Below are 24,296 nucleotides of genomic sequence, written 5' to 3'. Positions count from 1 at the left end.
AGCTGCTACAAGCATTTCTACGAGCTACATGCAGGCTGTCCCCGGATTTCACCCACCATCTTATTTTATTCCCTGACCTAAGCCAACAACTCATCTATTTTTATGGCTCACCATAACTGGCACTCGCATGGCCAGGCGTGTCAGCTTTGCTGATGCAACAATAGAGGCTACACAATCAATGCAACCAGACAAATACAATATTACAAGTTTTTACCATGTGCCACTGCAAATCCCAAAAAAGCTGATTCAGTGAAGTAACGCTAAAGGTGGTGACCTGTTAGCTAATGTCATTCATATCAGCCACGGTGTTAGAACGTTGACGTTATAGTCTGGCACTTTCGTTTCAAATCTGGATAGGAACAATCTGGACGGGAACAATTCCAAAAGACCAGTGATGTAAAATATCAATTTCAATGTGAAAATGGCAACAAAATAATTTCCACAGATTCAAACATTAACATACCCCGTTAGCTGGCGGATTATTTTTTTGGAATTTTATCGTAGAAATGGACATTTTACATCGCTGGTCTTTCATTCCAAACGGAAGCAGTTGTTGATCACTTGTGGCCCCTACCGGCCGGTTAGGAGGAGTGAGGAGTTAGCACTCAATGTATTTCAATGGACAATGATGGAAATTAATTCAAATAAAATACTTGTTGATCGATTTGCAAAATATTCGAGAATTCAGGTCCTTGGCCTGCTGCCAGCATGCACAACAAATGTTAGGCTGATTGGCCCAGTAGTATGCGAGATTAGCTGCGGACAGATACGCAAACACACGCACAAACACACACACACACGCACGCGCGACCAAACGCATAATCCCCTCCAAGCTCTCGCCTGGCGGAGATAAAAAGAACCCGACCAAGGCTTTACTCTCAACTGTGGTTTTAAGAGGCAGATCAGGACAGGAAGTGAGCGAAGTTGGGCTCACCCAGGTCCAGGGTGTCCGCGTGAGGACGCAGAGAGAAGGAGGCCGTCTTGTAGGCCTGGTCCAGGATCTTCTCCTTCACCTGGGTGATGGTGTCACAGTCCAGCACTTTGGACGGGACGGCCTGGGCCTCGTTACCTCCGCCCCCCTGCACCAGCACGTTCAGGGTCTGGGAGGGAGGGAAGGCATAGATTTACACCATCTTCTTCCTCCTCTTCCTCCCTTACTGCTTTACCCAACTCAGTTTCTCACCTCAGGCAGAACCACTTATAATCGATAATGGAAATATCAGCCAGTTATCACTTATTTTGCAGCTGGTGTTCTAGACCCTTATTTGTAGATACTGATGGAGGCTACACAGCTACACACTGATCAACACAATCAATCTCACAATGTCATGGTTGAATACACAAGCAATATGAAATGGTTTAATTTCACACAGTAAACAAAAGTTTTGACTTTCTGAGAGCTTAGCAGAATGTAATTTCTGACCTCTTCGTACAGTACTTGTTCCTTAATTTTATTTATTTTCAAATATTCACTTCAGCAGTTCTGGATTCAACATCCTCAAAAATTCAGTTCATGTTCTATGTCTCCGACAGTAAGTTTTTTTTTCTTCTTTTAAATTAATTGTAAATTTTAAAAACGGGGGCTATTTCGGGCGTGGTCCCTGGCCCTCACCAGAGAGCGGTACTCCACATCCTCCCGCAGCAGACGGTTGTCGTTCAGGGTGTACTTGGCCTTGCCCGTCACCGCGTCCACAGGGCCCTTGTCCACCTGGTGCTTGATGGCTCTGAACAGCATGTAGAGGGGCTCGCCCACAGAGTCCTGCAGAGAGAGAGCACTGGAATCAGGGCAAACGCACGCGTGCAAGTGCGTACGCACGTACAGGCACACGCACGAACACGCAGGTGCATCTGCACATGCAGGCACTCACATACACACATGCACATGCACGCACACTGTCCTGGATAGAGTGGAATCAAAAATAGATGTTTTTTCACACAACAAAATAGAATCAGTGTTGTGACTAAAGGCAATTCAAAAACCCCCAGTGTGCCAAAGGAAGAGAGAGGAAAATGATTTCTGATTGGTTACTGTGCATTGTCCCTATTAACAAATTGGGGGAGTGATCCTTAACTCACCCTCAGGAAGGCGTATAAGCAGATGGACATCCAGTTGGTCAGAAGCTTCTCCACAACAGATTCCGTCCTGAACAGGAAGATTCGGCCGATTATTTTGAGCATGTTCACTCAACACTTGTGACACTGGTAACACCAGGTGCTGCTACAACCACTTTAGTAATTAAATCATATCACACCACTTATAAACATGCAGTGTTACATGTTACATGTAATTGGAAAGCATTTTTAACACTCTACTCTGGATTTAAGAGTAAAATGATATTGATTTTCAGAGCCAGAATGATAAATGTGTAAAATATGTAATAACTTTTCAGAGAAAAAATAAGATTCCTTTTGCAGCGGGAATCAAAGATACTGTCTGCAGCCGTAGCAGCCAAACAACCGTGCCAGAGTCAAAACCACTGGCACCAGCCAATCGGATGCACAGATCTGTGCGGTGTGCCCCTCCCCCACCCCACGGTCCCCCCAGGCCCCACCCTCACCTCCTCAGCATGAGTTTGGGGTTCTTGGCGACGTACTGCTCCACCAGGTCGCTGAGCAGGGTCTTGAGGATGTCGGTGAAGTACTCCAGCTTTCCGTGCAGGGCCACGGTCAGCAGGGAGGCCACGTACGCTCGGTCCCTCGGGGAGAAGGTGCGCTGGACCTCCAGGGTGTGGATGAACTGCCGTCACAGACACCAGCGACAGTCACAAACGGGACCACCACACATGGGGGTCTCAAAGGAAACCTGACCACTGAGCTCATCCCGAATGTCAACATAATTTGAACGTAATGTATTTGTAGCAGAGTGAATTTGTTCATTCAAACTCTCAGGCTAGAACTTTAGTTACGAGAGGTCTGATAAATCTGAGGGTGGAGAGGTCTCTTTAATTACAATAAGCAAGGGGATTCTTTACCTCTGTAGAGAAGACTAACTTTAATTGATGGATGTTTTATTCTATTCTATTTGAACTTTATTTAATAAGTTAATTAAATTTAATGATGTAGTGACAATTTGGTAAATCAATGTGGGTGGGGAATGCAAGAGATTGTGTACCCAGATGCAGTATTTTTACTGATGAGGTTCAGGCTGCATCACCTTGGTGAGGTTCAGGGTTTAGGGATTGTTACCTTGGTGACTTTGGTGCGATTCAGGGATCATCACCTTGGTGAGTTTAATGGTGAGGTACCATGGTGAGGTTGCAGGTTCTTTAACATTGTGAGGCACAGGGTGTGTGACAGTGGCAAGGTTCAGGATTGGTTACCTTGGTGAGGAAGAGCTTGCTGTTCAGCAGGTTGGACAGCTGCACCAGGCCCTGCTCCACGGTCTGCCGCCGGCTCTCTTGCACGTCCAGGTCACGGCGCAGCGGCGACTCCCGGTGGCCAGGGAAGAAGATGCGCTCGGCGTACATGCGGTAGTCCAGGAAGGGAATGCTGGAGCCACCCAGGTCACTGGACATGTCCATCATCTCCGTCATCAGGTCTGTGCATGGGTAGGGGTGGGGATGGGGGTTCCCATGGAAATTAAATATGTAACATAAGACACCAGAAAACAAACCTTCCAGCAAGCAACAAAGCTCAGGGAAACAGTAACTGCCCTTCAAAAGACATTAGGGAAGCTTCCGGAAGCTGGACAAGTAGGCTTCATAAGGATCAGCTGGGTTGGGGCTGCTACACAACCAAATGGTGTCACATCCATTATTTCTGCTCTCGGAAGCTTCTAGGCCTTCTTCTACCGAATAAGGTCCCTTTCACTAATGAACCTCTTTCACTCTCTCAACAATCAGGTCTCTCTCTCACCTGTAAACTCCTTCTTGCAGCGGTCCCTGACGCTGGTCTCCAGGTTCTCAAGCTGAATCTGGACTTTCTTGTAGTCCCTCAGAGCCTGCTTGCTCTTCCTCCTGCCAAACCAGGGCCCCCAAGAAGAAGGGCACACATCAGCTTATGACCCAATATGAACATACCGGGAATGGTGGGTTTTATGTGGCAAATGATGTCAGAAAACATTACAATAATGCAGCTGTGGCTGTATAATACCCAAAGGGTATTACCCATTTTTCTATATCCTCAGGTTAGTACACAAACATGGATCTTAGCCTATAAGTCACTGTGAATTTTACAGAGAAAAAAACTGTTGTGGAAACATTCGAGAAGATCCTGTGTGAGGACAAACCTGTATATGAGCACGATGATGAGCACAATGAGAGCCACGATGGACGCCCCGACCCCCACCCCTATCTGGGCCTCCAGGGGAAAGGGAGTCGGGATCTGTGTGTCGTACTGCACCTTGCCCAGGGAGAAGTTCAGGTTCCCCATCTGGACCTACAACAGGGGGTTAGGGGCACAGTTAGGGGTGGGGACATTTAAAGAACTTTGACATTAACTACACTAACACTCACACTCCCCTAGACAATAATGCTCGAGTCTGCACACTACCTACGCCCTAATGTCTGGGACTGCACACTACCTCCACCCTAATGCCTAGGCCTGCACACTCTATTACCTCCATCTCTGGGTTTTTAACTTGAGTCTGAACAGCAGGAGGAGTGGGAGGAGGGGTGGTTTGGGACTCACCGTGAATTCGGGGAGGGCCACCACACCCTCACGCCTCGCGCCTGGGCCCGGAGATGGCTGCTGGGTGGGGGGTTCACAGTACAGATGGTTCTGTGTCAGAGTCTTGACGGCGCAAACCCCCTCCCCGATCTGAGCCACCACCTCCTCCTTAGAAATGGCGAGATCCAAATTCTCCCCCTGCACGGGAGAAGAGACAAAGAGAAAGAGAGAAAACATAGGATGTTGGGCCCATCCAGCCTGGTCTTCACACTTCAGCCATCTCATAAGTTGACAAATGCACACATTTATAATTGTGAACAAAAATTCTTGTTTCAGTGCGAAATAAACTTTCCCTCTCTGTATTTGCAAAGGAACTGACTTCATTAATCCCTTAATTGAAAAACCTAAAATCAAATTCCCTCAAGAGTCTCCTTTCAATAAGAAAAATCTAAGCAGATTCACACTGTTCTTGATAACCAGAACCAGTCATGTTGCTCTTCTCTGAATGATTCAGTGCACTTCACAGTATGGTGCCCAAAACACATTATACATTTTAAAATGTATTGTGTCATATTACAGCCGAAATATAATACAAAAGCAGAGGTGGGAAGTTCAGGGGTCCTGCTTCGTGTTTCTTACACCAGCCACTAATGAGTTCTATCTCCTGGCTGAAGAATTGTGCCTATTAGCACAATCAGGTCACTGGAACAAAGTACTAGAAAGGACTTACTTTCGAAACCTGGATTTACTGCCTCTGTACAAAATCAAACTTCTGTTGATTTATTTTTGTGAAACATCCCAGCAGCCAATATGGCTATTATTGGTTATTTTATGAGCGTACTTTTTGTAACCACACAGCAGATGGCTCAGTCTTTGTGAAAAGCTCCAGGGTGCATGTTTTTTTTAAATGCAGTGAGTGACCACACCTTCACGGAGATGATGCTCCCCGGTTTGTGTCTGTAGGGCTTGCTGGGGTCGTTGTGGTTGAGCGGGTGGAGGACGGGGTTGGTCTCGTAGCTGAATTCGCTCTGGCTGACGGAGGCGAAGTCGAAGCGCAGGTTGTCCAGGAGGAACTCCACCTGCACCCGGGCGTGGCGGGCCGCAACCTCCACCGCCGGGGTCCGGCACAGGATCAGGGAGGTGGTGTTCACCTCGCAGCGCTCCACAAACTGCGTCCGGGGCGGGAGGGGGTGCGGGTGCAGTGTTCAATAGACAGAAAATTATGGAAGGCGTTAAATTACAATACATTTTTTTCTGCTTCACATGTGCTCTGCTACAAACATTTCAAACATTTAAAAAGCTGAAGCAATCTGGGTTAAAAGCGAATCATTACCTAAATTTACACTATTTCAGTTTTTACCATGTTACACATATGATTTGTTGCAATGACTGGCTTGATGTGCTTGTTTGCTATTTTTGAGGTACCTTCTTGGCCATGGGATCTCAGTGCAACAGAAGCTTAAATCATTTATTAATTCTATTTATATACACTACATCTTTATTTATACAGATACAGTGGTATGCAGAAGCTCTCAATCAATCAAATTGTATTTATATAGCGTATTTTATATATATATAGATATATTGTGCATAATACTCAAGGGTACAACAGCAGACCACCTTCCGGTAATAAGACCAATGTGAGAACCAAAGGAAAGCCAGTCACTAGGCTCTCTATTGAATTGATCTCATTATGAGTGGACTTGCCTGTTTGACTGTGCAGAGTGTGTCTGCAGGACAGCCGAGCTCCGGAACCATCCGCCGTTGCCTAGGCAACGGGCTCCCTGCTCTCTGGGGCTCTGTGCCCCCTGATGCACGCCTCTTTCTCCTCTGGTGGTGGGACTCCAACGGGTACACCGTCACCTGGATACGAGGCTCCTGAACAACATCCAGATTGTGTCCCAACACCTTGATCACACGGCCACCACTACAGAGAAAGAGACGGAGCGAGAGAGAAGCAGAGGAAGGATAGGTAGAGGGAAAGATATGCAAAGGGGGGACAGATGAGTGAAAAGGGGAGATTAAAATCTGGAGAAGTACAATTTTACATAACAATCCCACAACTAACATTCCATCCCATACAGCACATTCAGTAAAATAAATTACTACTTTGGAATTTACACCTTTCACGCTACCAACTTGCATGTGGGCGTGTGTGTGTATGCATGTATGTGTGTCTGCGTGTGTGTACAAACATACAACTGCTAATTCAACACTGCAGTAAAGAGAAAAAATACTTCCTCTGTTTTCTTGTCTGTTATTAATAACCTTTAAATTGAAACTCAATTAGAATCACAGAGTGCAAGAAGTGAGAGAGTGAGAGAGAGAGAGAGGAGAATGTAGAGAGAGCAGGAGTGAAGGGAGAGAGATAGAAGGGAAAGAGGGGGAAGAAGGGAGAGAAAGGAGAGAGAGAAATAAGAAGATAGCAGAAGTAGTGAGTGTGAGCTAAGGGAGACCCACCTCAGGAAGCTCTTGGAGGGTGCAGCCTGAGTCACGTTGGGGTCGGTGGTGTAGTGAAATGCAGTGCCCTGCAAGTGGCGCTCACTGCTGCCGAAACGCACCACCACGTCCTGCTCCCCTGTCTTATTACTGACACTGGTGCGACACTCAATCCGGTCCCCCTGGATCTCCGACGAGCTGCATCAAAAAGAAAAAGAGGACAAAGGGTTTGGGGGTGGGGGGTTTAGACGTTTCCAAATATGCGAAGTATCATTTCACAAAGCAGTACCACTTTTAACTCCATCACATAGAGAGTATTCCTGAAAGACGAGTTTTGCCTACAGATCTCTGTTCAGATTATGACAAATGGAACCTTCAGTGCCAGAATATTAAATGTAATATGTGGAGATGGAATAGCTGCATATTTTGCTCTCAGGAAACCATCACAGAATTTGCACCATTCACACCAAGGGCCATGGCTGGGGGGGCAGGGGGGATTTAAAGGGGTACTCACATAAGACACGGGGCGTCGCCGATCAGCACGCGGACCTCGCTGGGCTGCCCCGTGCGGAGTTTCTGTCCCGTGATGGTTAGGGACGTGCCCCCTGACCTCGGGCCCCTCTGGGGGGTCACCTGTTTCACCACGGGGTCCTAAGGTTTGAGAAAAGGGTGTTAAAATAGACTCAGGCATGTGCAGGGTCACATGACACCGACGACCCCCCCAACCCCCATAACTAATACGTATGGAAGGAAGGTCAGTTCAAACAGACTGACATCCACAATAATGTGCTAACTGATTACGTTACAGATTTCATTTCAATTCTATCAATGCTGGCAATAATTTCTTACACATTTTCATTAATATTCAGACTACAAGCCCTGTGATGTAATTTACTGTTGAGTCTGCCCATGTTCTTTTTTCACTCCATTACCCTCCTTAAATACTGCACTACTGAGTAAGCATCATTTATATGTCCCTTATTGATTTATCTGGGATGCTCAATGCTCAATCTCAATACATTCCACGCTGTTTAGCCAGCTTAAGCCGTTTGGGGACTGAAAGCACCAAAGCAGACTGCACAATATACAGGCAGTACTCCGAAATGGCATGAATGTCACGGACTGTGTGTGCTGTGTTGTATCCCCAGAGTGAAACATGCTGTAAACACATATAACCCATTCGTTTATTGAACGAAAAACACTAATTCTGGGTTTTCAGTAAATTAGGACGGCAACAGTTCATTTGAATAAGGTTGAAAAGCAGCAAATCAGCCACCATTAAAGATAAAGCAGGCTGTTTTTTCTTATTTAAACTTCTCTCCCTTTTTCACCCCAGTTTGGAATTTGTGATCATGCTCGCAATGCAACACACATCAGAACCTCCATTATCAACACAACCTCCATCATCAACACAACCTCCATTGTTAACACAATCTCCATCCTCAGCACAACCCTCATCATCAACACAACCTCCACCGTTAACACAATCTCCATTATCGGTTATGGTCACCACTCCTTATAAAACTGCAGCTCGCATGTCAGGCTCACTTAGACACAAGTCTGGGGAAGTCACTTCAGGAGCAAGGTCTTGAAGCGACCAGCCAGGCTCACTGATGTGCAATGAGACGCTCTTATTCCAGCGGGCTGAAACCCTGCCGTCCCTGGGCGACGCCCTGCGGGTCTGGTCTGGATATGGAAAGCCACGCTCCTAAGCCGTTCCTTTGCTCTTGGTTACCTGGTAGCTGAAGATCTGGTCGGACTGACCGCGACCCCCTTCGTTCACCTCCACGTCCACTTTCCCGCTCCTCTCCGCCCCGCTGGCGGACGCCACGCACACAATCCTGTGAGGGGTACGCGCTCGTCAATAAAGGCCACGCCTTGTCGCCTCCATTGCCCAATCACGTTTGGGACAGTCACCAAGTGTTCATTTCTCAATTCCCAAAAGTCCCAACCTCCGCCCTGGCCTCCCAGCCCACCTTTGACCTTTGACCCACTACCTGGAGGACACCTCATATCGGCTGAGGTCCAAAACGCAGGGGAGGCCAGCCACAGTGACCGAGTTCTGCACGTCTTGGGCCTTCTGCCCCAGGTTGGATCCTGTGATGGTGATGGCAGTGCCCCCCTCCAGTGGGCCGGACAGAGGCTCGATCTGCCCCAAAAAAAAAACACCCTTTACACCACTGAACTAAAGTAGGGCAGAAAGTGCTGCGTTCGTATTAAATATCATTATATTACACAGAATACATACATGCTGAGCAAGCACACAAACAAATATGATCAATTGGTCTAATCCAAACAGCTAGATATTTGCTGGAGTAATTTAGGTCATATACCACGCACACAAAGGATTTGAACCTGCATTCTCTGTCATAAGCCTGGTTCCATAATCAGTATGCTACTCAGGCACCTTCAATGCTGAGGTTAAAAAATTGGATTACAGGAAATAGAATTAATAACAGGAAGAAAGGAAGCTGGGAGCTCACAGAGTGAATGACAGGCGCCGGGCAGGTCTGGATGATCTGGCCTGTGCAGGACTCATTGTAGAGGCAGCTGGTGGGGGACCCTTGGCACCACACGCACCCCCACTTCTGCTCCGCAGTGTGGCAGCGGCTGCAGTCAGAGTGCCCCACCGAGCAGTTGTACAGATACACTGCAACACACACATGTAAACATACGCACACAGACACAGACGCACACGCACACGCACACGCACACACGTGAGCAGGTGTGCATTCACACATCTGTATGTTCATTCAAAGTTGCGTTTGCTAGTATCGTGGCGGCCATTTTGGAAGCTCACCGTGCAGGTCCTGGGGGCTGTCCACGTGGTGGACGACCGTCCTCCTCACGTACACCCGAGCGTGGTACTCCTCCACGAGCGCCGAGTAGGAGTACTGTGACGACATTAGATTTTTGTCTGAGTGACCTGTGCTTTGAGGTAGGGTGAAGGTGAGGTAGGGTGTGTGCTGGGGGGGGGGCAGTGTGTATGGTGCATTTTAGTGTGTTTCCGCACTTAAAGGGATATTTCACCTTATAACACAAGTTCTCTCTTTTATCAATCTATTATCCTTTATAGTTAGTTTGTGCTTTAAAACTAGTAATTTCAGAGAGGTCCCGAAAATGAATTCAAGTAAACAGGAAGCAGGACAAGCGGAGGAAAGGCGATGCTGCTAACTGTCAACAGAGACAGCTGCCGTTGCTAGGATTCACGCAGTGCAAATACAATCGGGTAAGCTTCACAAAATTACTTGTTGCACCAAAGTGAAATATCCCTTTAAGTGCTTAATTACAGCCACTGATCACTTGAACCCACAATTGGAATGTACAGCAATATATTTTAAATACGTGGACAAATTGGATAATACAATAAGTTATCACTGCAATGAATGTAAAAAATATGTTGCCAATATAGTGATGTTTTGCAATGCCTTGGAATTTTATTTCAATATATTGCTGAACATTCCATTTGCTAAAGGGAACAGTCCACACGTGTTAATCTGGCTGCTGACTGAAAGGAAACCACAGAAATACCGCAGCTCTCCAGGACTGAACATTTGTACCCACGTGGCAAGAGTCATCAACAGAAACGCGTCAGATTTGAACCCGCACATGTGGAAAGCTATTCTAGCGGTTTGTGAAAAACAGCAGCCCGTAGCGAGGTGGCTGATAAAAAAGGCCGAAAGGCCAAATGGAGGTGTTTCAGTGCGCCGTCCCACCCACCACATTCCCTCTCTGTGAATTTAGGAATGTAACAGTAACAGGGAGGTGGGGGTCGAACACCCCACCACCACACCCACACACACACACACACTGCAGTATTTAAGGAATGAAGGGCAATCCATTGCTCTGGGAGTCTGGTGCGTGGTTCAATGCCATTTCCAGGTGCCTGCCTCAGGCAGTATATTCATTTATTTGCTTTCCGTGATAACGTGTTAAATGCATCACAGATCCGAAAGGTTACTCATTTCGGAGAGCAGAGGGAATATCAAACTTCCTTACTGGAAAAAATGCGATCCTTCCAACATTATTATTACAGCATATTCAGTCATATTTATACCCTGACGTACAGGATCAGAAATGCCTTAGGGAGAGAATGAATATTTATGCGGAGTGAACATTTCTCTGGTTTCCTGGTCTGTATGAGTTATGAAAACACACTAAGTAATAATACCATAAAATCGCAGGTGAAATTTAACACTCTAAAAATACATAAATATTATGTAATATATATGCTATATAAATTATGCAAAATAACACAGAGATGGAAGATTGAAATGGTACAGAAACCAGACGGTGCGGGGGGGAGACCTTGTGTGAGTTGCAGGTGATGTAGAAGAGGGAGTGGTCGGCCTCATCCTTTCCCACATCCGAGCCCACCACCACCGCACGTCCCTCGATCATCAGCACGCACTCGTAGCGCAGCGCCTCCTCCTGGCCAATCAAAACACGAGCCTGAGACCGCATGTTCATCCCGTCCACCAATAGGGAGTCACGGGCCAGTGTGTGCACTGACAGAAAACACCACTGCGTCACAGCGCTCCAAAACAAAACTAGACTTTCCCGTACCAAGAGCCCTGCAGAGTCCATGCAATTACCATATCCATATAATGTGTGAACGTGGCTGTGTGTATGTGTACGTAACTGTGAAACACTTGCGACCTGCTACATGCTTAAATTTAAAATGGGTCTGTGGTTACATTATTTGTGTTTAATTACCCTGATATTGGCTGATTAGGACCTCATTGCTGATCATGTGACATTTATGCATCATCATAATGTCCCACATTTGCTCTGCAAATAACACTTTTATGAACAAAAACAGAAATATGGAGAAAATGGGGAGGAGGAGGAGGGAAATGAGTAAGATGAGGACGAAGAGGAAGAAGAACAAAAGAAAGATGAAGGCGAAAGGAGGAGGAAAAACAAGAAAGAAGGAAAAAGAAGCAGAAAAGGAAGGAGAAGTCCATCTCTGCTGAAACCTTCTGACCTACATGGTCTTCAGAGAAGACACCACATGCATACTGCAATCTTTCCTGTACAATGAGGAAGCCCCACATTAATTAAGGGACCAGAACACAGGTGAGCAGGTGTGCTGTACCTGGTAGAGGTGAAGGTTGCGCCCCACTAAGGTGATCTTCCTCTCCATGTTGACAGGCAGGTGGGCAGGACTCTGCACCCTCTCCACACAGGGGCAGGCGGACGCCCCCATGCTCACGATGGAGCCCTCATCCCCCTAGGGTCCCGGGACACACAGCCCCCCCTCGTTAAACAGTGCCCCTCTCCCTCCGGTCACCCCCACCTCACCCACAGCCTCTCTGACCCCACCAATGAGCCCACTGCAAAGCACATCTTCCCACAAGATGGAAGAGACACCAACACAATAATATCATGCACACACACACACACGCAAGCACACACACTCACCACAGTACACCACACCACACACACACACATACACACACAAACACGCAAGTACGCACACACTCACCACACACACACACAAACACACACAGGCACACGCACTGTTTCTGAAGCATCAAGGCAGCCCAGTTTATTTTTGGTTTGGTTTTGAAAGCAGCGGCAACAGCAGGAGCAATGGAAACGCATAGGCCCGTAGGTTATGAGATGCACAGAACAGATGCCACACATTTCAGACCGGGGGGGGGGGGGGGGGTGAGCTGAGTTGACTGAGGAGCAGAAATAAGGAGGGGGGGTGGGTGTGTGGCTGGTCCCTGTGTCTGAGGGCTGGGACTCACCAGCGGGGGCGAGTCAGCGGGGTCATGCTGGTACCCCAGGTCGGAGTAGAGGTCCCGTGGTTGGGGGGAGGTGGGCGGGACGGGCAGCCTGGTCGAGGAGGTGGAGCTTCCATTCCCGCCGCCCGCGTAGTCTGTCTCGCCCTCCCCCGGGGGCGGAAGCACGGTGCCCCCCCGATTTGAGCCCGCCTCCTCGTTAGGACCAGTGGGGGAAGGCAAGGCGGGGGGCTCTGTCAGTGTGTCGTCAGGCTCAGCTGGGCCCTCAGAAGGGACGGGGACATGGTTGGGGGTCGGGATGGGGGTGTCAAAGGAGGGCGGGGCCGCGGTGGGCGGTTCGGTCAGGGGCGGGGTCTCCTCCTTTAACACTTCTGTGCTGTTGGGCGCATCGGTCGCTACACCCGCAAATGGAACTAAGGGGGGCGGGGCCAGGGTGGTGCCGGGGTGCGAGCCTTGGCCCGACCGTGACTCCTCCGCCCCCTCTCCACCCTCCCCCTCTCCACCCTCCGCTTCGCCCGCTGTCTCCGGGGGGTTGGGCTCGGGGTCGGACACTTCCGTCTGCACGCGGGTGGAGTTGTCGTCACCTGAGGGTGGAGCGACGGGGCGGCTCGGGGTGGTGACGGGCGGAGAGGTCGGGGCGGCCGTGGTGGACAGAGGCACGGGGAGCTGCGCCGTAGCCTCGGGGGTGGTGGGTTCGGTCGGGGGCGGAGTGGGGGCGCCGGGCTCTACTGCGGGCGAAGCGGGAGGGGCAGTCGTCGTCATGGCGGTCGTAGGTGCTACCGTGGACGGGGGCGTCGCGGGGGCTGGAGTTGTCACGGGGATTGTTGGGGTTGTCAATTTATCGAAGGCTTTTGTGGTGGGGGGGGCCGACGTGGGTAGTCTGAACTGGGAGTTGTAAGGTCAGAGGTCGAAAGGGGAGGGGGGGGGGAGACACAGACGGAGGCAGGCAGAAAATAAATTTTTTAAAAACAAACAAAAAAAAAACCATAAATAATGAACATGAAAGCCGACCAAAAATCCAAAACTGGGGGGGGCCTAAGGCCCACCTGGGTTACGGCATTCTCCGGACGCTGACACGGGTTACACACACAGCGCGTGCGCTCAACAGGACTGTCAGCCGGACACACGATGGGGGGTTAATCGCCATTTCCGCATCGTCGCATGTTTTGCAACATCAAGCGCAAAACATCGAAGATTAAACAAATCTGGTTAGTGCAAGCGGAGACAATTACTTACCCATATATCCACGTAAAAAAAAAAAATATATATATCCTGGTATTCATGGTTTTTATTAAATACTAGTCAAATACACCTTTGTGCAGCTAATATTTCATAAACCAACTACTTTAACCAATCATCAATCAACTGGTTTTTATAAATACTGTATAGTGCTTTTGTGACAGTACATTTCACAGTATATGGAGGCCTAGACCCCCAGGGGCAAGGACAAACTCCCAGATTTACGAGTACAGTAACAGCGTGAAGCTCAGTTTCTGTGATGCACACTGCTGGTCAGCCCCGATGACTTACGTGTTCGTTGTAAATGACGACTCCCCGCTCACACGTGTCCTTGTGAGAACACGCGTGCTGCTGAACACACCAATTACAGCCCCAGCGGCTGCTCACGCAACCACGGCAACTGGGGGGAGGGAGGAGTGAAGGAGAGAAAGAGAGAGAAAAGTAAAATAAGTAAAGGGTGACCAAAAGTGAGATAGGAAGTAGAGGAGAGGAGAACACAATCACTACACAGATAAGAAATGGCCAGGGACCACAGGAAAATAGCCAGCAATTACATTCCACACGTGGGTGCCAAACCCATCCAAACCTCCACCGTGGCTTCCTCTGAGCAGGGCGCCAGCATTACATTAGGACCGGCTCGAGAAGAGCTTCTCTGTCACCATAATAATTAACCAACGTGTTTGAAATATAAACAGGAAGTTGCTAGCCGGCCCGGGGGCGAGGTTTACAAATTAAAAGCTGACTCACGGTGCGCTCTGGGAGAGCTCCTGCACTGCCCGGCAGTCGTAGAAGGTGAACTCGTGGGCGGCCACGGTGACCTCGCGGAAGCGGAGGGACAGGGTGGTCTTCACGTGGTCTGTTGACGGGAAGACGACACTTCCTTCAGCGGGCAGACAGAATGACAGCGCTCTCTCCCGCCTCCACAAAATGCGCTGAGAACATCGATCAAAAACCGCCCTCGGGCTAGCAGACAGAATGAGAATTCAGAAACAAAAAAAACGAACGTGCTTCCTTCGGAATGAATGAAACAAAAACATCTCTATAATAATGACCATCTGTGCCAGAAAAACTGAGCCTCAGTGGAGAGTTTGAGATAACACAAGTAATTATATAAGTAACCTGTTATTTAACTCCGCGATACAAAAGGGCTCTTAACTGAGCAGCACGTCAATCTTTCGCTTCTTAACACCCACGAGCGAACAAAAACGTACAGTTGCAGAAGATGTCAGCTCAACACCCACTCACTCGGGCGGATAGCTCTGTTATCTCAGCAAAACTCTATAAATAAATACGGTATCTCCCGCGATGACTTCACGGAAAAGAAGTGTCCGTCTGGACAGAAAGACGGGAGCGTTGGAGCGTAGAGTTTCTGAGCGTGTGCCCTTTTCCTTTCCTGCCAATCCCCCACTGCACTGGGAGCGGAGGAAATGAAAACAGCTTCTGACATTCATCAGCACTATCAAAACAGATCTTCTTCCCACTGTTGTTTTAACCAGGAAATGAATGAATTTTTTAAAAAATGCACGGCCGGACAGATGCCTGTACAATGTATTACTTTGACCGGACCCTCCGAAGGCTCCAAAGATAACAGGAACAACCAAACAGGCCGAATCAATCCCCGCCTTATGGCAAAGTTACTGGGAGACAAAACCACTATTATAAAGCAAAATTACAGGTGACTTTGTTGATAGCTGTATTATAGATAGTTGGAAATATAAGCATGTAGTGCATCACTGTACAACAGGAACATGAATACCCATCCATTGGTTATTGTAGATTCTGAGACTCCTACTTCAAATAATTTTTAAAAATGCATTAAAAAAAAAAAGATTGTTGCAACCTGTGATTGCCTACGTGCACAATGAAAAGGGTAAATGTTCTGCAGAGGATGTACAGGGAAAGTTAAGCCACTTTTAATAGTTTTTCTTTTCTTTTATCCTCATCTTGTCTTTCTTTGCATGTACGTACCCTCTCCCGGGTGTATAGGGGGAATGTTCACGGTATCAGGGGAGGAGCAGGTGACTCTGGTGTCCATGACGATGGCGGGGCTCTCGTGCTCGCCAAAGACGCAGGTGTACGCCCCGCCGTTCTCCATCCGAGGCAGTCCTGGGACTGACAGGAAAACCTGCAGGGCAAAGGGACACTTCGGTGTTACGGGTGCATTCTGGGTAGGAATGTGTGTGGGCGGAGCCAAATACACAAAGTTACAGGTTATAGGCCCTTTTAAAAAATGTAATGATAACAAGATGAGCGTGCACACTAAATGGGGACAAAACAAACTGTCATTCCTCCAAACAGCCAATGAAACGGCACATTTACAGAGAACTAGCTGCTTTCAAATTAAACCTCTAAAATACCACCATCCTGCTATGTTGCTAGGTGCCAAAACGGGCAGACGAAGGAACGAAACCTTCGATTTTACAGGTGCCTTTGGCAGAAACCTAAACAAGCCCATCAGAACCATCTCTGGGTTCAAGCAATTCACCAAGCAGAATTGAGCATGTAGTGCACACTTAATATCAGGTGAAATACTTTGCTATAATCTATGTTACTGCGTATAACTTACTGTTGCAGGTGATCTATCATAACCCCCTAAAGTTACAGTAGATCATGTGTCTGTTTGTTACATTTCCTTACTACCTTCTCCTAATAAACATGCGTTATTTGCTGAAACACAGGAATACTGAAATTTTATTAAATTTTTATTTTGGTCCACTAGGCCAGACTCTGATACAATCGTCCTAGAAATGAAAACTGAGGAATCTCAGTAAAGTAGAAACAGGAAGAGAATCAGGACTGCACGCACGTCTCTCTTCTCCTCTCGGCTGATGTTGGACGGCCTCAGTGACTGCACGCTGAGGCACTGCTGTGCTGCGTCAAAACTCCAGAGCCACTGGCCTGCTAGCTCCGCCCCTGCGCACTCTGAGCCCTGAACACACCTGGGGCAGTGGGAGGGGGGATGGGTGTGGAAGGGGAGTAAGAGTCAGATACAGGGAAAGAAGCGAGAAGAGAGATTGTCATTGCTGCCTGAACAAAACCCACAAAAGAGAGAAAAATGTCTTTCATTGTACATTGCCAACAAAAATTCAGATATGAAAAATAAATAAAAAACAAAAAACATTTTCAAAAAATACTAATTTCCTTCCCTAATAAAAAAAAGAAATAAATAAAGCTAGTCATTTTATGGAAGAGATAGTGATCCAATAAGCAATATGATGTGTTTTAGCCTGTCATCAGGGACTATCCCTGGTACAGAGTCTGGGTTCTGTGCTGCATGATGTGTTTTAGTCCATCACCAGGGACTATCTCGGTTCTGCAGGCTCACCTTCCCTCTAAAACACACCAACCACAGTACGGGTCCCTGGTCGACAGACAGGATCCGCAGTCCATGTGCTGGGAACACTCGGCCACCGGCCTCTTTTCCACCTGGAATAGAGAAACAGCCTTTCCACAAACACAACCAGAGCTGGGAATCAAACCTGCAACCATTAACCATTATACTATTCTACATCATCTTTTAACTTATTCTCATCCAGACTATGCGTCCTTCTAAAGGTTACAAGCACTGTGTTGTATCAGTTCCCCATGCAACACCATGAGGTCCCTAACCTTGGTGCTGGTCATCACATAGAGGTTCTCCTGGGTGTGGTCCAGGAGGAGGTCACCATTGATGGGCACATCGGGTTGGATGGGGATGGTAGCATACTGCTTGGTCTTTCCGTCAGGTCCCAGGAACACCTGGGAAATATAGTCACCACCATCTGTTACTACAGCCATCCTACAAACACTGATCTGGGATCAGCGAGGGAAACACTCAACAGTTACAACAGTTTGTTCATTTATACATCTGGACAATCTGAACAGCAGCTTACAGCAACATGAACGTGGAATCCCTTGAACAAATTCCAAAAAAAAAGACAAAAACTTCAAAACAGAAAAATTATTTTCAACAACAGTTAATTTTTCTATACACTTTGTTGTCAGCATTGTTGCTATATTTTATTGTTTCTTGTGCTTGCGTGGTGTGCTCTGACAGTACTCATAGAGGCATTTCCAGCTATTAAGGCATTTTACATTTGAATCTGAGGGCAGTCCAGTGCCTTTATGGTGCAGGCAGAAAGGTTGCCTCTTGCGATATGACCTGATGGCCGGTTGCTTTTCAGTTGATCGTCCTAAGCCAAATATTTAGAATGGGAACCAATCACTGTCCACATCTGCCAAACGTCAAGATGAGGTTTGAACTTTGGTTTGGCCCTTAAAACGAAACTCTCCTGTAATTGAAGTTTAAAATGTTTTAAATACCAGCAGTGATGAACTATCTTGTATTGTACTGATGAAACAAGACAGAGCTTGATAAATCTATGTGAGGTGAATGAAATAGACAGCAAATGGTACTACAACACCTAAGTCTGTATAAAACTAAATGCACAAATAAGTACAGCGTTGTGAAAAGTATTTGCCTAATTCCCTATTTTCTCTATTATGTGTCACACTAAATGTTTTCAGATCTGAGTAAACACAAAACATTTTTAAGAATATTATTAGGCCACTCTAAATGATTTTATTTCTTTTTCAGTCATTCAGATGTGGACATGCTTTTGTGTTTTGGATTATTGTCTTGCTACATAACACAATCATGCTTCTGATTCAGCTCATGAACAGATGACCGGACGTTCTCCTTAACTTTCTGGTACAGACCAGAACAGAATTCACGGTTCCTTCTATAATGGCATGTCGTCCAGGTCCCGAGGCAGCAAAGCACCCCACACCATCGCACTACCTGCAACATGTTTCACTGTTAGTCTGGTGTTCTTACAGTGAAATGCTGTATTTGCTTTATGCCAGACATAATGGGACAATGTGTCATCCAAAAGGTTGTACTTTTGACTTCTCTGTCCATAGAACATTATCCCAAAAGGCTTGGGGATCATCCAGATGCTTTTTTTGCAAATGTAAGCAAAGCATTGATGTTTCACTTGGTTAGCAGATGTTTCCGCTTGCTACCTTCCCAGAACGCCCATTTTTGCCCAGTCTCTTTCTCATTGTGGAGTCATGAACATTGACCTTAGCTGATGCTAGAGAGACCTGCAGTTCTTTCAATGCTCTTCTGAGATATTTTGTGACTTCCTGGATGAGACCTCGTTGTATTTTTAGAGAAATTTTGGCAGGCCGGCCACTCCTGGGAAGATTCACCATTGACCCAAGTGTTCTACATTTGAAGATAATGGCTCTCATTGTGGTTCGATGGAGTCCCAGAGCCTTAAAAATCCTGTAACCCTTTCCAGACTGATATAGTTCAATAATTTTCTCAGAGCTTCTGGGATTTCTTTTGATCGTAGTATAGCGTGCTTGTAGAAACTTTGTGGTGACTACTTCAATTTGATGGTAAGGTTGAATGAGTGACGTTTAGATTAAACAGGCTATGTTGAATCAGCTGAATCAAATTATCAATTAAAATTGGTTAATTGGTTGATTGAGTAACTTTGGTGGGCAATTACTTTTTCACATGGGTGATAATGGGTGTTAGACAACTTTTCATTAAATTAATGAAATATTTTTTAAAATGCATTTTCTTACTCAGTTTCCCTTTGACTAATATTACCCTTTGTCTAAAGATCTGAAACCATTCTGCGTGACAAATACAGAATAATAGAGGAAATCATGAATGGGCAAATAGTTTTATGGCACCATATTTGTTTTTAGCCCATAAGTGTGCTTGTGGGAGTGCAACTGATAGATTGTGTATGTGTGTGTGTGTGCACACTGTATGTACACGTGTGAGTGTGAGAGAGAGAAAGAGAAAGAGAGACAGTAAGTACTGCAAGTGAGTGAGAGTGAGAGACAAAGCGAAAGAGAAAGAGAGAAATTAAATGTCAGAGTCTGGGGGCAGCAACCAGGGAGATGAGGAGATTTTAAGATCTCACACTAACGTACTGCATACCGCATTTCGCTTTCTGCACTCCTGAAAAGAACACAGGGTACCCATGTTCCTGACGAGCAGAGCCTGACCTTATGAATTATACATACTGCAGGGTTCCGCCACAATGGCGGCTTTTGTTCCGCGCTTTGATTAATAGAGGTCATGTGCAAAAATGTCAAGGGGACGGCTGGGGCCTGGCGGGGCGTGACGGACAGTAGAGCAGTGACAATGACACAGCGCTTGTGCACGTCTGCGTCCTGTCTTTGGCAGTGTCCGCGGTGAATGGCAGGACAGTGACCAGGGGAAATAATGGCTCCTTTTCATGCAAAACCCCACTTGGACCGCAGTCACGGTGGCCGTGGCGACAGCGGAACCCTGAACAAAGCTGTCACTGTGAATCATTAGGAGCTAAATACAGACAACACCGGCTATAAAACACTACAGAACAACACCGGCTATAAAACTCTACAGAGTAACACTGGCTATAAAACAGCTATAAAACACTACTCATTAAAATGGGGCGAGAGGACAACCCAGAGTTCAATGGCTTCTTTAATTATTCCACACTGTGGCACGAGTAACTTTAAAATTACAACAACAAAAAAAGATAGCAAACATTAAAAGAGATGTGTTAATTACACAAAAAAAGGCATGTGACTAGTAGAGATGTAAAAACAGAAGAAAATCTGGAAGCAAATAACTAAATTCTAACTAAGGAGAAGGGACTACTTTTTATTAAACCGAAAAGACAAAGCTGATTCTATAAAAGGATGAGGCACAGCGTAGCTCCATTTAATACAAAACGAGCTCATAGCCTGCCAGGTCGGCAGGGCAGGTTGCTAAGGGTTGGAACAGTGCTGTGCATTCCGCTAACTTTGGCCACATTTCCTGCGAGGACCCAAACATGACCACCCCTCCGCCCGTGGCAGGACTCCCCTGGAGTTCACGGATCTGGAACGTTCCACATGACCGCGTGCGAGAGCGAAGCAAGCAGGGGTTATGGGGGGGTGGGTTAAATACCAGCAAGGCAGGGCCATTGCAGGGTGGGGGGAGAGGGGAGGGGAGTGCATTTGATGCATTGAAATACACATAAGAGGAGAAGAAAGAGCACAGTGATCTCAAGGGCCACGTACTGTAAAACCCAAGCACCGAAGGACAGTGTGACAGACAATAGAGAAGGCCATCAGCAACTGGCATAAAAAGCAAAACAATATTCTTATGTTCCCACAATTAAGTTTCACATTTAATTAATTTTTCCCCCAACTTGTTGCTATGAATACAGTAGCCCATTTGTGTGGAACAGTTTTCTTAGCCTGACTGACGCTGATAACTAACCCATATAACAGAGGACTAGACAATGCTCTGCTGAGAGACCACACTGCATTCCCATGGGCTAGCACTACCCTGGTGAAATTCCAGCCACCAGCCTAAGATGGAATCTAGTTGGAACCAGCTTCTGCCCCAGTGAGATACCATCTGGAATTAGGTGCTGGTCTGTTGTCTATACCGAACTGGCCCACCAGCTGGACACGGTCTTGCCAGCACGGTTGCTATTTCAGCCATCTTGTTGCCAGCTTGACTGTTGACAGCTTAAAAGCAAGCCGGGATTTCCACCAAGGGCGTAGAAAGGAAACACGCCTTGAAACACTGGTGCTGAATACACTTTAATATGAACTCATATAGGCTAAAATACTCTGACATCATACCTTGTGACTTCATCCATACCGCGACCTCAAACACACTCAATGCAACAAATGCACAGTGACCTCATACATATTGTGAATATACAGCCTCAGGTTATAGCCTCTGCTCGTACTTCCAAAATTGCATTAGCCTGATTGTTAACTGGGCACGGCTTCGCTGGTTGAGACTATGCAGCCAGGCTAAAGCTAGGGATCCTCTCACCTGACTGGCTAAGCAGCTCCACAAAAGTATCCGCAAAACCTTGTTATGCCACTAGATGGCGAGTCTGCTTGGTTCTCACAGGAAACAAATAAGGGGGACCCACAGAACAAACCACAGCACCTGTACAATGCTGCACCTGCTCCCGCTTTCATTTGACAGTTTTGCATTTTACATAGATGTCTCAATGCAATGCATCTTGGGAAATGCATCAGTTCAAAAGCAGACAGCTAATTAAACAACCAGACCAATTAAGCCAGGCTAATTGGATGGAACAAAAAGCAGCATGCACCAATCATTAGCACCGCCTCATTGCCTCAGGGATGCTGGCTCTGACATCCTCTTTCCCTTGGTAATAAATTGTAGAGGGAAGGTTAGATCTTACAATGGGTTCAAGGTCCCCGTGCTGGTGTCTGTGAGATGTGTTCATGTGGTTAATTTGAGTCGCCGGTAGACACGCAGGCAGGCACACACGCATCATAATTGCTTCTGTTTATCTAACTGGCAACAGCAAACCCAGAAGCAAGAACATACTTTGAAGAAGCTGACAGTAGTCAAAAGTGCTGTGTGACAGACCCAATGTAAGAGAGATTACATGCTTCTTAACCCACCCACTCAAAAATATTTCAGGAAAAAAAACACACACACACACACACACGACATGGCCGGTTTACCTTGTGTAGGTTTCCTTTGGAGTCCCCCAGGAAAGCGATGGCGTGCCTCGCCCTCATGCTGACAGCCACGGCAGTGAGACGGGCGGACGGGCTGTCCAATAGCACCTCGGCTTCCATGGGCACCCGGCTGGCCATTGGGCTAGGGGTGTGGTCAGAGCCACAGGGGTAGGCCTCAAGCGTGTTCTAGAACACAAGCAGAGGCAAAGTGTGCAAGAGTTCCTGTCACGCTTTCACAAAGTCACCTAAGCCAGCTGCCTGTTTGTCCCTTTAAAACCTCAACTCATCCCTGCTTCCCTTTTTACTACATTTGCTCATACTCAAAACAACAGCAGCTATGGAAGAAGGCTTTCAGTTCATCTAAAAAGTACTGAAACCTGGGTAGTGCCTGTGTAGTACCAAACAGATTCAGATACTGCCTACATTACTGATCCCTATATCATCTCAAAGGTCTTTCCACCCAGGAATGACATGCTTGTTCAGTAAATTTGAGATGATATGAGCACTTTATACCTGAAAACCCAATAACACCAAGTCGATCCACAAGCATTTTGCAGTCTATGAATATAAGTATTTTATAAAGCAATATATAGGCTACTGTATAATATATACAATACCCTTTACAACAAGCATAAAAATCCCATGGGGTTGTTCTGTATAAATTACACAAGACAATTTAGCTTGCATACATGCAGCACATCTCCAACAGGAACTCAATATGAATTTTAGACTTGTAATTGCAAAACCAAAAGGAAAAGATGTTTATTTACAGGGTTTCCCCCAGGTACTAATAGTGGAGGTGCTGCACCTCTACAAACATCAGGGAATAATCAATAAAACCTTAGACTCACATCTCCAATAAACAAAGGGCAAAAACTGGCATTGTGTAGTCATGTTTTCCCCAGGTCAGGTGTGGGCTACACCATGTGCATACCAAGGCTCACCACTTTACACCTCCGCTGCTCAACCTCTGAGGCACTTCCCTTCCTCTATTTTCCTGGGGGAAACCCTGATTCGGTAAATATTAAAATTCTTATTCGCAAATGCTTGAGCTTATTTCCAAATGTCTGAGCTTTAAATAGCCTATATCTAGTGTGATTCCGTGCAATGGTCTTATTTTGCATAGAACAATGCTTGATAGTTTTAAAATGAATAATAGACAAGCCAGAAAAACTGGAATTGGTGTGACAGATAAATAAGACAAGATCAGACAAATGGCTACAGAAAGACTGGACAAGAGCCAGGTCTAGGGATGGGGCAGCCTTCAATAGACAGAGACAGAAGAGCCTAAAATACACTGAGAGATAGACCACACTAGACTAAGATACAGTATAACAGCCCAAACTAGGCCTAGAGGTGGAGCACCCTACACAAGCTCTAGAGATAGAGCACCCGACACAAGACTAAAAGACAGAACAGCATAAACTAGACTAAGAGATAGGACAGCCTAAATTAGCCAAAGAGATAGAGCAGCTTAAATTAGACTAGAGGTGACAAATATATTAGATGAGCACAGACCAGAATACACCACACCAGACTAGGCCAGACTCAACAATACAGAAACATCAGACAAGACTAAGTACACTCGACTTGACTAGACATGACTGATTAGACAGTACTAAGATACAAGGCTAGGACAGATCCCACCAGAGCAAACTAGAGAGACTTCACAAATAGATTAAGCTAGAGAGATGGAGAAGACAAGACAATATATAAAAAATGACATCTTGCTTACAAAAGATTAGCCTATGCCTATCTTATCTAAAG

At 46.5% G+C, this 24,296-nt stretch overlaps 1 protein-coding gene across 3 annotated transcripts in view; it reads right to left on the bottom strand.

Moving 5' to 3' along the window:
• Window positions 1-24,296, bottom strand: part of plxnb1a (plexin b1a) — an 83,482-nt gene that overhangs the window by 7,512 nt on the left and 51,674 nt on the right. For 2 of the 3 annotated variants that reach the window (XM_064299359.1, XM_064299358.1), the window contains 26 exons: window positions 22,533-22,715; window positions 17,646-17,774; window positions 17,362-17,462; window positions 16,843-16,975; window positions 16,005-16,161; window positions 14,784-14,892; window positions 14,328-14,436; window positions 12,804-13,682; window positions 12,146-12,280; window positions 11,356-11,478; window positions 9,848-9,941; window positions 9,531-9,697; window positions 9,045-9,196; window positions 8,783-8,888; window positions 7,562-7,698; window positions 7,069-7,245; window positions 6,316-6,535; window positions 5,535-5,777; window positions 4,630-4,806; window positions 4,229-4,377; window positions 3,856-3,956; window positions 3,321-3,538; window positions 2,559-2,737; window positions 2,077-2,143; window positions 1,613-1,759; window positions 935-1,100 (listed from right to left, as the gene is read on the bottom strand). In XM_064299359.1, the coding sequence (XP_064155429.1) occupies window positions 935-1,100; window positions 1,613-1,759; window positions 2,077-2,143; window positions 2,559-2,737; window positions 3,321-3,538; window positions 3,856-3,956; window positions 4,229-4,377; window positions 4,630-4,806; window positions 5,535-5,777; window positions 6,316-6,535; window positions 7,069-7,245; window positions 7,562-7,698; window positions 8,783-8,888; window positions 9,045-9,196; window positions 9,531-9,697; window positions 9,848-9,941; window positions 11,356-11,478; window positions 12,146-12,280; window positions 12,804-13,682; window positions 14,328-14,436; window positions 14,784-14,892; window positions 16,005-16,161; window positions 16,843-16,975; window positions 17,362-17,462; window positions 17,646-17,774; window positions 22,533-22,715 (4,558 nt within the window). The remainder of the gene's footprint in view (window positions 1-934; window positions 1,101-1,612; window positions 1,760-2,076; window positions 2,144-2,558; window positions 2,738-3,320; window positions 3,539-3,855; window positions 3,957-4,228; window positions 4,378-4,629; window positions 4,807-5,534; window positions 5,778-6,315; window positions 6,536-7,068; window positions 7,246-7,561; window positions 7,699-8,782; window positions 8,889-9,044; window positions 9,197-9,530; window positions 9,698-9,847; window positions 9,942-11,355; window positions 11,479-12,145; window positions 12,281-12,803; window positions 13,683-14,327; window positions 14,437-14,783; window positions 14,893-16,004; window positions 16,162-16,842; window positions 16,976-17,361; window positions 17,463-17,645; window positions 17,775-22,532; window positions 22,716-24,296) is intronic. The other variant, XM_064299361.1, reaches the window with a different exon arrangement.

This window comes from Anguilla rostrata, chromosome 11, assembly GCF_018555375.3.
Source record: "Anguilla rostrata isolate EN2019 chromosome 11, ASM1855537v3, whole genome shotgun sequence".
NCBI lineage: Eukaryota > Metazoa > Chordata > Actinopteri > Anguilliformes > Anguillidae > Anguilla > Anguilla rostrata.
The sequence above is the reverse complement of the archived record's forward strand: the minus strand, read 5'-3'. Positions and strand labels throughout refer to the sequence as shown.